Source organism: Xiphophorus couchianus, chromosome 5, assembly GCF_001444195.1.
Source record: "Xiphophorus couchianus chromosome 5, X_couchianus-1.0, whole genome shotgun sequence".
Lineage (NCBI taxonomy): Eukaryota > Metazoa > Chordata > Actinopteri > Cyprinodontiformes > Poeciliidae > Xiphophorus > Xiphophorus couchianus.
Window position 1 is genome coordinate 32,691,288 of NC_040232.1, and position 14,631 is coordinate 32,705,918.

A 14,631-nucleotide genomic window follows, 5' to 3' on the forward strand; every position below is an offset into this window, starting at 1 on the left:
ATTTCTAAAGTAATTCTCCCCAGCATCTCCATAAAATGGCTAGTGGTAGGGTTTCTCCTTTAACGTTTCCTCTCTCTAGCTGCATTCTAGTGTTTTTATGACATATTATCCAGTTTGGAGCATTTTTCGCTTCCAACCTTTGAGCAGAGATTGTGGTACCAACAGCCAATAACAATGAAATGTGCACAAAGTGTGGAATAATTGATAATGGCAGCTTTATGTAAAAAAAAAAGCAGAATCCAATACAGAATTACATAACACTGCAGCTCCATGAGAGGGCAGCTGAGGCCGAATCCAAAATTAGATCGATCTGTGCTTATAGATCTCTGCTGATGTGCTCAACTTAAGCATATCGGATTACATTTCACTAAGGACCTCTCCTGGCCAAAACCCTGACCAGAGAATGCACTGTGAAGAATCTCTTTTAGAGGACCGCTGCTGAAGCATCTTGACAAGCCTTCATCACATTTTTGCTATGAAAACCGACAGTAACACTTTGGGATGCTAGTTTCTACCTTAAAAGGCATCTATTGTCTTTTTATTTATTATTATAAGGAGATTATATCACTTTTCTTTTTGAACTTACAAAAAGTGTATACAAAAGTGTATATCCTCGGTCAAGGCTACTAGATACTCCGCATCATGCCATTAATTTTTACTTTTCACTTCTTGCTCCAGTCTGAACGAGAAACCTTTTGGAGGCGAGCAAAACCAGGGAAAATACAGGTCAGGTAACCATCTAGATAAAGAGCTAACTATCCTTTTGCTCATGGATTTTTATCTGCAAAAAAAAGCCCAGGCTTCAGAACAGCAGTCAGCATTAAAAAGGTGTGACACTCCACCGATACTGTCAGTCTTGCAGGTTATTATCAAAACTGTGAAGTGAGATTTCCACCTTCCATGGGATAAGGTACATCTGAATAAAGGGAGAAGAGCAGACAATAACTTAGAGAAAATCCTGCACCAAGCTTTGCCTTTATTTATTTTTTTATTTTTTGGCCACATTATCTCTAGCACAAGGTGCCCTATGCAACAATAAATCCCCTTCAGCAATACTGAACAATTACCTTTGTGCCAAACACACGAAAAGAGAAATAAGATTTATTATTTCATATATGTAATGGACAGTTATCAGGGTGAAACACAATGGGGTACTAAGATTTACTTGGGTATCCTCAGTTACCTGCTTTTAATTTTATTATCAATCAGGTATTGGCATTAGCACCTTAAGCGAACCCTTTTAAGTCATTTAAAGCATCTTCTACGCCAATCCCATAAAACAGCTTGGCACTTTAATGACGTATGCATGCAGAAGCCTCTTACCGGAGTGAAGTTCATGACTTTGAGAATCCAGATGGTGAGTGCCAGGTTGACAATCATGGTGACAAGTAGGAGGAGGATGAAGAAGTACAAGCATCTCTTCCTCCAGCCGTAGATGCCGACTGCTGGGTAGACCTGGCCACTGCACTCTGATGCGCCTCGCTGGTGGAGGGGGTTCGGCTGGGCCGCGAGGATGTACTGCTCCTGGGTCATCTGAAACGATTCAATTACAACAACGTGTTTAGTTAAGTGAAGATGAAATCGAGTGACCAGACGTTACATCCATTCAATGGATCTTCCAAAAAAAAAAAGCTGAAGGCAGACCAACGCAGGGGAACCAAAATGTCTAAAAATAGATCTTCACCCAGGTCAGTGAACAGATAAGGACACCAGAGGTGTGGGTGAACTGCTGACGGAGAGATGGATGAAAAATGACGAGGAGGAGACGGAAGAAGAAGACCGGAAGCATTTAAGAGTGAGATAATGGTGAGGAGAAAGAAAGACGAAAGCGATAAAAATGAAATTGAGGTGGAGCCGTTAGGTGGAAAGATAGCACACCTTTGAGTACGTCTGAGATAGGAAGGAAGGATGGAAAAAGGGACACAGGGCTGATAAGAAAGCAGAGGAAGACAGAGTCCATTAGTTGAAGTGCAGCATGTGGAGTCATTGGTGGCAAGAGATACGGACTCTCGCTGCAAGGCTGTACTATCTTCGCCTATCTGGCTCTCCAACTCTTTCGCTCTCCTTACCTTGCTCTCTATACCTTAAAGTCTCTATTGCTCCCTTCCTTGTACTCCTTAATTCACTTCCTATCTCACTTTAGCACTTCTCTCGATCTTCATCAGTCTCTGTCTCATGCACACATTCACTCTCTTGCACAAGCATGCATTTGGTCTTTATTTGTGGAAACTGCATGATCTTAACGCCTCAGTGGCTTTGGATTTTTTTTCTCTCTCTTTCCCAAAGAAAAGCTTTCTCTCAGTGAATATACCAAAATGCCATGACTGGGAAAACTGCTGACTCTAAACTTGCTGAAGAGAGAAAAAAAAATGAATGCAAACAAGAAATGAAGTGAAAAGGAGTTTTAAAGACAATTCAAGAAGGTCAGTCCCAATGTGAAATGTAAAATAACTTTTTGACAATGAGAATTTGCAGTTCACTGCTGTGCTTTGTTCTGTGTTAAGAAACTTCCATTTCATCAATGTAAAGTCTACAATATGAAATTGTTTCACACTTCTGTGACTAGTGCAGTTACATAACAGCACACAAGTCTTTCCTCAGGTTATTCAGTACCACTCCTGCATGCAAGGGGACACTGAAGCTGATATTCTAATCCAAATGCATACACGCAATGAGAAAAATATCCAAACGGAGCAAGTTTAGTATGTAACTTTCCTAAATAATGTTTTTGTTTTATATTTGTAAAAACTGTCACCATATGACATGAGACAGTCTGTGATGAAAAATATACCTCCTCTTTCGCATCCCGGTGCAGCTATGTATTCCTCCAGTCAGTACTAAACAAGCAATCAAAGCCAAGAGGATTGAGTTAAAGCCGTCAATGATGCTCATGTATGAGCTGCTCATTGTGTCAATGGCGGAGAAAACTTAGTGTTCCAGGAAAACTGTTTATCCGCCGTCACCTGTAGCTAAGCTAGCTGGCCTAAGCATTCATGGCAGGATCCGATGTGGGAAGCTAGCTGTAGCCTAGCAAGGGGGGAAGTTACGAGCAACACGTACAGCGCTAAGGCCCTCCTCCTGGCTCTGATTGCCTGTTTCGGAGTTCCATTTTTTCACAGACTTTCTATTTCACACTATACTGCTACAACAGTGACCCCTGTAGTACACAAGAAAAAAAAGAGAGAGAGAAAAAAAAAGGATCTTTAAGAAATTTACTTGCTGCAGCTTTCAAATAGCTGTAGAGAGTAGGACAGTTTCATAAAGTCCAACACAGCAGTGTGGTTTCCTCTGTACATCAGGAGATATTTTCCACAAAACAACCAAATACCTGCTGACTGAACCATGTCCAGACTGAGGAAAGAGAAATGCAGCCAAGATTCATCGGAAACCTAATCAACCAAAACATATGCAGTGTATGCGTCTGAAAGCATTAACAACGAAGCATGAATTCAATCAGAATATTGCATGTGTAGCAATTATTAATACCTAAAAAGGCTTGCGTCGCTCTTGTAATGGAGGGGAAAGAATTTAATTTCATACAAGATTAAAAGGAACCAATGTGGGGAGTGTGGTACATATTCCAATTTGTTCCTTAGCAAAGGAAGATAAATCTACTTTAAAATTTGCATGTTGAACAAGCATTCAATATTTTTGATTCAAATGTAATCCAACCAATTTATATATAAGCACAATCTCAATTGGGAACATGCAGCAAAGTCGAGCAGAAAGAGGGCGTAATGTTTGTCAAGTAGTATAACGGACTAATGATGTTTTTCTTTTTCATAGTCAAGAATCACAGTAGCGCTCTAAACCGTTTTATATGTTACCGATCACTTTGTGCAGACAAAACCTATGGATCAACATAAAAGCGTTTGATTATACAGAGTTGGGATAGCGGAATCAATAGCGGTGTTTGTTCCTGTGCTGATATGTTGCCGTGTGTAGAAGAGTTTTTTCTGGTGACCCTAGAATGCTAATAATTTTCCTTCAAGCATAAACAGCAAGAATCAATAGGTGTCCAGAAGGATCTTAGTGTGCGTTCGTTGCATGGTAGTTTCTGCAGTGCGACCGAGTCGAGGAATGAGAATCACTGATACAGATGACAGCAAAATAAATGGAATGACATCACCCCCCTATTTCTGGAGAGTGTGTGTGGCTACTTTTTGTCAATTTCCAGTCCCCAAGTCCCTCCATGATTTACTGTAACTGGCTGTGCCAATGAGTCATTCGCTGCGATAAATCTGAATTTCTGTATCATTTCACTCAAAGCCCAGCATTGTTTTCATGCCTGTCGCTTTAACTCAGTAGTTTGACAATGTATGCTTTCCGCAAAATGTCGAGGAAAAAAAAAACAAAACAAATGACACACACACGCTGTCAAACAACAAACAAACGCACCAAAGGAAATATCATCGAGCATATTTTCTTATTCAAGCCCTCTGGCTCCTTTTTCAACAATGCTTAAGACATTTCTTTCTTCAAATGCTTCAAAATAAATTGAATTAACATTTGTGTTTAAGCTTGAAGATTGGATTACTGAAATTGCATTCAGTTAGTTACCCATTTGCATCGTTACTTCAGTCAACGTTGATGGCAGTTGCTGAGATTATGATTTAAGGTTTAAAAGGCTTCAAACTTCTATAAAATGTGACATGCATGACAAAACATTGTTATACAAAGTACTGTGCAACACCTTAAAGCTGTCGGTAGCTTTGTCATGTGTAGTACGGGGAAGTTACAAGTAGAGGACTAACCAGAAAGCCTGATAAAATACCCAAGTCAAATCAACGTAATCTCAAAGTCTTAAAAGGGAAGCATTGTGCCAAATAGACATTTTTAGCCTTGCACCATGTTATGTGCTGATTCCCTCATCAAAAACATACTCTGACTTTTGGTTTAACTCATTCATACATGTTTGAATTATCCTTGAATCTCCATTGGCAACCATTTGGTGGTGCCTTAAAGTCTGCGCCTACAATTCCCCATCTATTTCCCCAAAGTGCAAGCTTCGTGCATCAGCCCTCAGCTCAAGTTCCCCCCCACACAGCACCACTTACCTGTACCTTCCCTTTTAGCCCCTCCAGACTAGCAGCAGCAGCAATCGGCAAACACCTGGTGGATCTATGGGTCTACTGAGCTACAACCTTCTGAAAAACGGTTGCAGACGGCATCAATGAACAGCATAGAGAAGTGTTGTTTTGACGGCATGCTGAAGTGGTTGCGTCGGAAAGGTAAAGGGTTCCAGTTTTAAAGTGTCAGATATGGCTGTGATGCCAAATTTTAAGTTGTTTTTGATATAAACAGCATTTTCATAACAACTGAAGTTAACAGTTACTGGATTATACAATTAAATGGCATTATGTGCCCAAAAAATATATAAAGAGTTTAGATCACATGGAAGTTTTTAATTAAACTCTACTACAATTATTTTGATTTTATTTCAATATTGCAATTCACATCTTCCATTACTGCTTTTCAGACCAACTCCGTTTACGTCTTCTCTTCCTCCCTTTGTTTTCAGCCGATCCATTTTGCTCCCTCCCATTTTTTTTGTCGTACACCAATCCCTCTTTCTCCGTCTCTCTCAATGCATTTCTTAGATTGAACTGACAGTGTGGTCATCAATCAATGCTATGGGGCACCACAGTCTGTGCCCAGCATGACTTAACTGTATTAACATCACAATCTCTTTACAGCCATGAGTACAATGTCAGCAAGAGCCACATTTCCATGGATACCAAACACAGCACATCTAATGGAGGCATAAGTCAATTCAGGCACTTTACTTAAGACCGACTCATAAAATATATAAATACAGTTAGCTTTTTGTGGGAATGTTTTGTGGTTGGTACCATGTGACTTACAAATCAGGATTATATAAATACAGCAATAAATTAAATGAATGATAGAACATAATTGAATAGCTGTGGCTGGTTGATTGGTTTGCTTTTCTTTTAAACTAGTGGCAATGTAAAGGGCTTACTGATCAGTAGTTAACTAATATGTACTGTCTATCAAAGCTCCAGCTTTATCAATTGAGGAGCTACAACCAATGGGCAAAGACATCTCACACTCACAAAAACTTATTTAAATGTGTCAAATATTGGCATGTATAAAAATTCAAACCAATTCATATAATTTTTTTTTTTTTGCCCATGGAAACGTGGCGTTTTATGAGTTGCTGAGATTTTTACTTAAACTTTGTCCTTTTGGCCAAATGACAGAAATTTTAACCTTCTGACACTTACTATTGACCTAGTATATAATATGCCTACTTGAAAGCATACCCAAACATCCGTGATGCTCTGGGTCTGTTAGTTTTATAGAAACTTTGGAAACCTTGCTACAATAAATAGTATGAGGAAGTTTTGAATATTTATTCAAAAAACAACAAAAACATTTCCTAAAAATTAGCCTCCTTCCATTGCAATCTCAGCCCATTGACCAAAATCCTTGTGGAAAAGAAAAAAGCTTAAATTGTCAACCTTGTGAATAGGAGAAGAGTAAGCGCTGTCCTATTTGCCAATTCCCTTTGACAAATAGTACTCAGTTACAATAATTATTGAACACATATGATGTAAAAACTTGAACGTTTACTTGATGAATTATGTTCCCAAACAGAGTCCATGATGTGGTGAGGTACTTGGATATCATTCTTAAAGTAAACTTTTATTCATTTCAGCCAAAAATGTGTTAGAAAATATGTAGTAGAGTAATGAGAATAATAAGTACAGAATAATAAGAATAATAAGTATAAGTACTTATAAGTACAATAAGTACAAGCCACAGAATACTATTACCCTGGAAAACTAAGACATTTATGTTTCAAGTCGTCTTTGCTACACAACAAGCGTTTAAAAACCCACCAAGGAGATTTGAAGAGATGCACTGTAAACAGCTAATCTTGTGCTCTCATTTTTTATGAGACGAGAAATTGGTTTAGTTCAAGCTGGCATTGTTTATTATTAGAATTTACTGTATTGAAAAAGTATGATTTTTTTCCCAAGCAGTCAAAGTAAAATGATTCCAATTTTGCTTTACTGCCTTGCTGTGCTGTTATGTGCATTTTTTCCCCTCCTCCTGGTCAGAATTGAGTAGGCCCTCTCTGAAAATAAAGGAGAACAGTGGAATCAAATGTAAACGTGTGCTGCCTGACAATGTATGTGGAAGATAAATGTACAGACTAGTGGGTGAAGATGGATTCGACACAGAGGTGAATAATGGAGAGCCCTGTAAATTAATAAACTTGTGGTGAGGAAATCAGGAGGCTTGTGACTTTGTTACAAAGGTAAAATCCATTTAAAAAAAAATTATTAATATCTAAAATTTGATATTAGATCCATTTAAACACACTGATTTAAAAGGCTCAGAAAGCCCGTTTCTGGCCTAATAGGCTCATAATCTGATAACAAGAGGAAACAGATGATTTTAGATTATCTTCTTTTTAGGAAAAAAATCCATCATTTATAAATGTAATATTAATCAGTTGGTTTTTGAACCCGAGTGGATCCTACGGTTCACTTCACATCACACCAGCACTTTGAAGTGGCAAGGCAGATGTAATGGGACAGCATTTACCCCATCACACTCTGAACATCGCCACCGTTTGTTTTCCTCGTTTGTTTCCTGCTGTGCTAAATGACCAGTATCAGTTTTCATTCTCCATGACAGCAGAGAAAATGAAGGCACAAATTTTAGTTATTGGAAAATGATATAACCGAATCTGTTATAATTTGCGGCGCTCTGTGAGTTCATTTGATGAATAAACTAAAAACTCAGGTTTTATCATTTTATGTCTTTACTTGGGGATGAGATTCAGTTGGTCTGTCAAAGACAAAAAGCCCCTTATCTGGCTGTAATGTTTCCAATATCAAAGTCGAGATTACGCTATTAATCACTGCAAGGAAATTATTTTGTCCAACAAAGTAAAGAAAAACCGTAAAAACAGTGAGAACCATAAGGCATAAAATGTGCAATGTACCACAGACTGCAATCATGAGATTTAAATCCCAACCCAAAGAATTTGTTACCGGGGACAATGAGCTTTTTTAGTGCTCATTATATCCAGCAGCTTTAGTAATAGGATGAGATTCATCATTAGATAGAATCAGGAGTAGAGATCCATCCTCTCCATACTGAATGGAATCAACTTTTATTTATTTAAATTGTATGGATGTACGGTGAACCTGACGCCTCCTGGGTTCTTCCCTGGAAGGTTTTGTAGGTGTTGGGAGCAGATTCCAGGGCATGCCCAGAACCCACTGGATGGACCGTATGTCGACTTTGGCCTGGGAATGCCTTGAGATCTCCTTAAATGAGAAGGAGAACGTCACTGGGGACCCTCCTGGATTTATAACCCAGAGTTATTTATATCCATCCATCATCCAAACCCGCTTATCCTTTCAGGCTCCTGTTGAGGCTCCAGTGGTCATAAAAGCAAGACAGGGTGTCCATTGCAAGACAATATGGACAAACAACCACACATACACTCACATCTGGTGTCCGTTTTTGTAAACTTCCTAAGCCCCCCAACCAAAGCAAAAGGTTGTTCTTTTTTTTGCCTTTGCCATTTGGAGGTCATTACAGTGTGGATACCTGACAGAAAAGGACATCAGATTAGCATTTGTGCAAAGAGCTGGGCTTTTAAATGTTGTGGTCTTAAACTTTTGCTCAGTTGATGGTTGGTCGTTTACTTACTCATTCCCATTTCTCTGTTTTGTATTTTGAAGCTCTACTTAAAATCTTACGATCCAACAGTGCAAAACGTGATTTCTTGCCACTTTGCAATTAGCCTTAAAATTTTGATCAAGAGTATCAAAATTATTTTCTCTTGTATCTATGAACTTGTGTAGCTCTGAAACAGAAGAAATGGAAATCTGTTTGCTACTTTGTACTTTGTTGATTTGGACAAGGGGACATTTTTCCTCCCCACCTCCTGTCAGTGTGGGATTCCACGTGTTCAGCCAACGTGGACAAAACACACACCGACACACGTCTTCCTACCAAAATGTAGAGTAAATAAACAAACAGATGACACACTGTGAGATGACACACTGCAGCTACACGCACCAGAAAACAAGCAGCAGAGTTCACAGTTAAACACACTGTATTAGACGAACAGGACTGTAGAGCAGTGAGGCGTTCCAGCACATTTACATGGCTCTGCAGTGAGCTTTGTGTTAAACAGAAAGCTTTGAATTGAGAACTCTTGCTCTATTTCTGTCTCTCTCACACACACAAGATTCGCACAGACCGACAACAATAGGTGTCCTCGTAAACCTGTGGTACAAGAATAAACACTGCAACATTAGCCTTGTAGAAACGGATAGAACATTTTGAATGTGGTATTAAAGAGTTGCACATTCCGCATCGTTTTCTGCCCGTGTTTATAGCTTATTGACAGCCAAAAGAACTCCAATTACAAAAAAATAACTGGTTTTATGGTTTTAAAAACATTGTTTTTGAATCTGCTTTTGACATGTAGCTACAACACAGATCCAGTTCTAGTTTACTGTATTTGTGTTCCCTCACTCTGAAAAATTGCATTCATATTCAACATCGATGATGGACCAAACTATCCACTGCATTTATTTTTGTTTAGCTTTTTTTTTCTTGTTTTTCCCTTTCATGTTACAAACCTATTGAACTACAATCCAAAAATAAAGAATAAAAATAAATTCTTAGGGTTTCTAAACAAAAAATATTTTCTTTTTTTTTTCTTGGAATGCAAAGTGTGCTCTCCCTTACTCTTAAATTTTCAGCTCCTCTGATATTTTCATTTTTGTAAAGGCTTCTTTTGCACAAAGGGGACAGCTTTACTATCATATCTATTTATAGATGCTCCAGAAAAGTTGCTCTCATTTGTCTCTGTCTAGATTCATCTCCAGCTACTGATGTCTTTCGTTTGTTCAGGACCCATGAGACTAATTAGTGGCTGATGAAAATGGAAAGAGAAAATGAGAGAAGCCAAACCTGAGTAACAAACAGCACAACAAAATAATAGTGTGGGGAAAAAATAAAAATAAAACATAGCAGGTGAGGAAAACAGAAATACTTTGATGGGCCATCCACCTGGTCAGTGGGGAAGTTACTTCACTATGGAGCAGCTGTCTACTTATAAAGTGCTTATTCAGTCACTTGCTGCTAAAAGGGATGTTTACTTTGGTGGGCAGCTGAAGGATGAATGAGCTTAATGGAGTTAATGTGTTTTCAAATTGCCAGTTAAAAAATTATGCTCCATGGCTACTCTCTTTCAGAGGAGATAAGTATATGTTAAAACCTTTCATTAGACAGAAGTTGAAAGTAAATAAAAGAGCCGCTGTGCGATAAAGAGATGATAACAGTTTTTAGGAGGAGAAGAATATTTCACGCACTGCATACTACTGTATCTTTGTGATTTTTTTTTTCCTATAATGTCACATTGCAACCACAAGCCTCAATGCTAATGTGATTATTTGTAATAGATTATGCCAAAGTAGTGTATAATAGTGGAGGAAAATATTCATAATTTATTCCTAATACAAATCTGAAAAGTAATGATGGAATCTTCAGTCCAATATTCTGCTTTTTGCAGTCATTTAGGTAAACAAAGCTGGTATGTAAATACTTTGGGACTTTCCACATTTAGCAAATATGAAAAGTTGTCCAAAATAACAGTCAATCCTGAAAACTCTCTCACAGTGACATTAAAAGATTTTATGTCCCTGATTATTGAATACCCTATAAATAAAATGTTTATTTATAGGATAAAATGGTCAACTGGGCTCACAGGATTTTTTTTGTTGAACAGGAAAAGTCTTCTTCTGAACTTTGAGGCCTGGGAACCAAAGAGGTAGAGTTTGTGGGGAAAAGTTTGGGGGAGAAGAAACAAAATTGAGGCAGCTTATTGCTGGTAAATGGCGTATTTTAGCCAATTATGTTGGAGGACGTTACGGACCAGGACACAAGTGACCTTTGACGCTCTTCTGTTGGTGTATCAATAATTTGTAGTGGTTGTATGGGAGGGATAGGGTTTGATTCATTAGCTAGCTTTTCTGCCATTTCATTAGGAAGTGCGAAGAAGTGGTTTGAAAGATTTAGATGAAGAAGAGGAGTAACGAGCTAAACAACAGGTAAAAACAACCTACCTTTGTTCAAGATAAAGAGAGGTTTGGAAAGGAGAGTGAAGCCGGTGGGTTTGCAGAGGATTCCCAAAGAATGGGTCAGCAGTGGAAGGTTGTGTGTGAACGATTGTTTCACCTGATAGGTCAAAAGAAAGCTGGACACTTGAGGAAATATGCATTTAAAACTAAGTTTATTTTTTTCTAGTTTATGAGTCATTGTACAGCCTCTTTCAGGTGCAATATTTGTTTGTCTTGAGAAAAATATATCCCTGTCTTTGTATGGACGGCATAGAGTACAGACTTTCTCAGCCGTTTGAAGGCTACAGAAGGCCGTTAGCAGAAACGACACCATCAGATCATAAAAATAAAGCGTCATCAAAACATTAAATGAATATAAAGTGATAGCGCTGACAAGACACATATCTCTGTTATCTCTGCTGTCTTGAACTAAGGGAAAGTGGTTATGGCTCCAGTAAATGATATCTACCAGCAGGTGGAGTTATATTGGTTTGGATCATAATTTCTAATACTTCATAAGAGTCTCCAGAGCTCTTATGAAGGAGGATCAGAACTGCAATCACTGGAAATAGTTTCCCATTATGTTAATAAAAAATATACAATTAAATTAACGATGCACCAGTCAGTCAGCAATGCAAATTTGCCCATTTAACCTCATTTGATCTTGATCAGTGACCAAAATAGTTTAAAAAACTGCATTTCTTTACATGAAATGCATGGAAATCATTTTATATATAAATGCATTATTAACCAACTACAGAGAGAACACAAAGACTGGTGTAAACTTCAATAACAGCCCTAAATTGTGTCTTTTGTCTTGGGACTAATGGTACTTGCCACTATCAGTGTGTGAATGTGTGTGCATGAAGGGGTGAATGACTGAATGTAGTGTGGATGTCGTGTGTAGAGTGAAGCGCTTTGGGGTCCTCTTGACTTGATAAAGCGCTATACAGGCCATTTACCATATTCTATATGTGATTAAAAACTAATTAGCTATTTTATGATAATCAGGTGAGACAAATATTTTTTAAGGAAAACTCTAAAGTTTTACACACTGTTAGGCAGGAAAGAACCCTGCATATTGCTGAGACCCGACTGACAGCAGTTGTATTGACAAGAGTTAGGGGAATATGGTCAATTTTCCCTGCAGACGCTGTATCCGTAATGATTTAGATGATTTGAACTGTTCGCTGCTACTCTTGTGCTAGTCTGGTGTAATGTGTAGATCGTTCAGAGCTGTAAATGTATTCCTGTTCCTTGGATTCACTCGCATTGCTATTCTGACTCTTCAAATATTCATGCCTGGTTTTCATTCTGAGCCTCTCCCTTTTTCTCTGAAAAGAAAATGTATGTTTATTCGAAGCTTTTCAATGTCTTTGCGAAGAAGCAAAGCGCCATCAACACTAACAGAGGAAAGTACCGTGTCTCTTCTCGCAAATAGATTAAAAGAATTATAAACAGAGCGGACATACTTTGGAAAATCACAAAAAAACCTGATGAGCAACTGTTCTCGTGATTACCATGGAGATGTGGACACGCATTTGCCTGGCAACTACACTGTAAGATCAATCATGACTAGATGCAAAGTTTATATGAAATCTAAGGCCATCTTTTTTTTTTATAGACGTTTGCATTGAGTAATTCCAATCGCATAAAACATGAAAGTTACGTTTTTGCTGGGAAATGTACTTTCAAATACTTGTTGTGTCCTTCTATGTAACTTGTAAATTTTCTGGACTTCCCGTGGCTTCTGTTTGTACAGAGAATGTCTTCTTGCTACTCTTGCAGAGGTTGGATTTGCATCTTCTCCAGATTCACCAATGGCCTCTTGGCAGCTTCTCTGATTATTCCCCTCCTTGTCCAGACTGTCAGGTTAGGTTAATGTCCTGCCAGTTTTCCAGTTGCAATATATTTCTTTCATTTTGACCAATGATAGCTTTAGCAATGCTCAATTCAGTATACCATTTGAATTCAATATCAAGCATTAGTTTAAGTGTTGTTCTCATAGAAGTGCGGAAAAACATATCTTCAAATGTTCATACGCTCTCATATAGACATCTTTGAGGACAGTGAAGATTTTCTAACTCGGTTTTCTTAAAGTTACTTGAAAAAGTTTCAAACACAAGCCTTTTCATCTTACTTGTTTGGCTCACATCTCCGCTGCCACATGAAGTCAACATTTTTATTGAAAATATATATTACCAAGCCTGTTGTTCACAGTACAAATCTTCACTGCAGTTTATAGCCACGAAGGGAAGGCTAGCTATGTGCAACAGTGTTTTAAGAAGAGGCATCTTACTTTAGAATAGATTGGAAACAGAATAATGGTCAGAGGGGATGGAAATGTAAAAAAAAAAAAAAAAGAAGTTTATTCAAAGGTATTTGTTAGCTGGTGTAAAGGAAAAGATAAATGCCTTGACATTGAGAAAGGGACAAGAAAATAAGTGTTTTCCCTCCCACTGTGTATTTTCTTAGAGGGGGTAAGACAGTGGTGGAGGCTACGCTCTGCATCCACATGTGCCAGTGTGAAAACGAGATAATACTCGAGACAGAAAAAAGCAGCCCGTAATCACATAAGGGCGAGAGAGACGATAACCAAGGGCATGCACGCTGTGAGGAGTGTGATGGACGCCTGCTGTAAGTACATCTCATGCCTGCGTGTGTGCATACTTGTGCCTCTACATATGTGAGAGAGACGGAGACTAAGGGATGGTAAATATTTTGAGGTGACAGAATCAGCACAGCGACTTTATGACCCTGCTTAGTGAGGCAGCCTCCTCCATCATTTCTACTCTCACCAGATGCTCAGCAAGCATTCATACTAAGACTCACAGGTGACTTTTTTTCAGTTTACCTCTCCAAGCGGACTCTTTTTTAGCATGTGCTGTATGCACTTTGAGGGAGCACTAGCTCACATCTTCAATATCACGGTACTAACATACAATCACAGTACAATGACCATTCTTAATCACCTGTCACACTGTTTCTCATCTTGCCTTGTGCGTTGCTGAATTGGAAAACTGGTGGAGTTTTAAAAAAAATTATAAATAAATACAGCTATCTGCTGGCTATGTTTGATTAAAAGATGCATTTTTTGTGTTTATTCTCACTGTTCAAGAAAGTTGGAATTTGCCAATGTCATGCATGAAGAATCGACACGAAGGTGGAAGAAGTTCAAAATTCCAAAAGGAAATATTGGAATATTGGATATTGGAAAATTACCACGCCCAACCTCAAAATCCAAAATGGCTGTTAAGTGTTTAAAGTGTATCGTTAGATAGCTGCTGTAATAAACTGCCCATTTGAAATTTTGCATCTTACTAAATCTTTCATATATCAGTTATTGAACATGTTGGCCCAGAATCTAAATGCCAAAAATACAAAGCATTAAATGTTGCTTGGGTTGCATTGCTAAAATCAGATAGCTTATCTGTAAGCATGCCAATTAGCATAACTTACCGGGGTTTTTTTTTTCTTCTTCAATGTTCTTCATCACCACCATAAGACATTA

General features: G+C 38.3%; 1 protein-coding gene across 1 annotated transcript in view; it reads right to left on the reverse strand.

Moving 5' to 3' along the window:
- LOC114145454 (zeta-sarcoglycan) overlaps positions 1–14,631 on the reverse strand; it is a 345,347-nt gene that overhangs the window by 157,325 nt on the left and 173,391 nt on the right. The window contains exon 2 of the mRNA XM_028019040.1: positions 1,324–1,533. Coding sequence (XP_027874841.1) covers positions 1,324–1,533 — 210 coding nt within the window. The remainder of the gene's footprint in view (positions 1–1,323; positions 1,534–14,631) is intronic.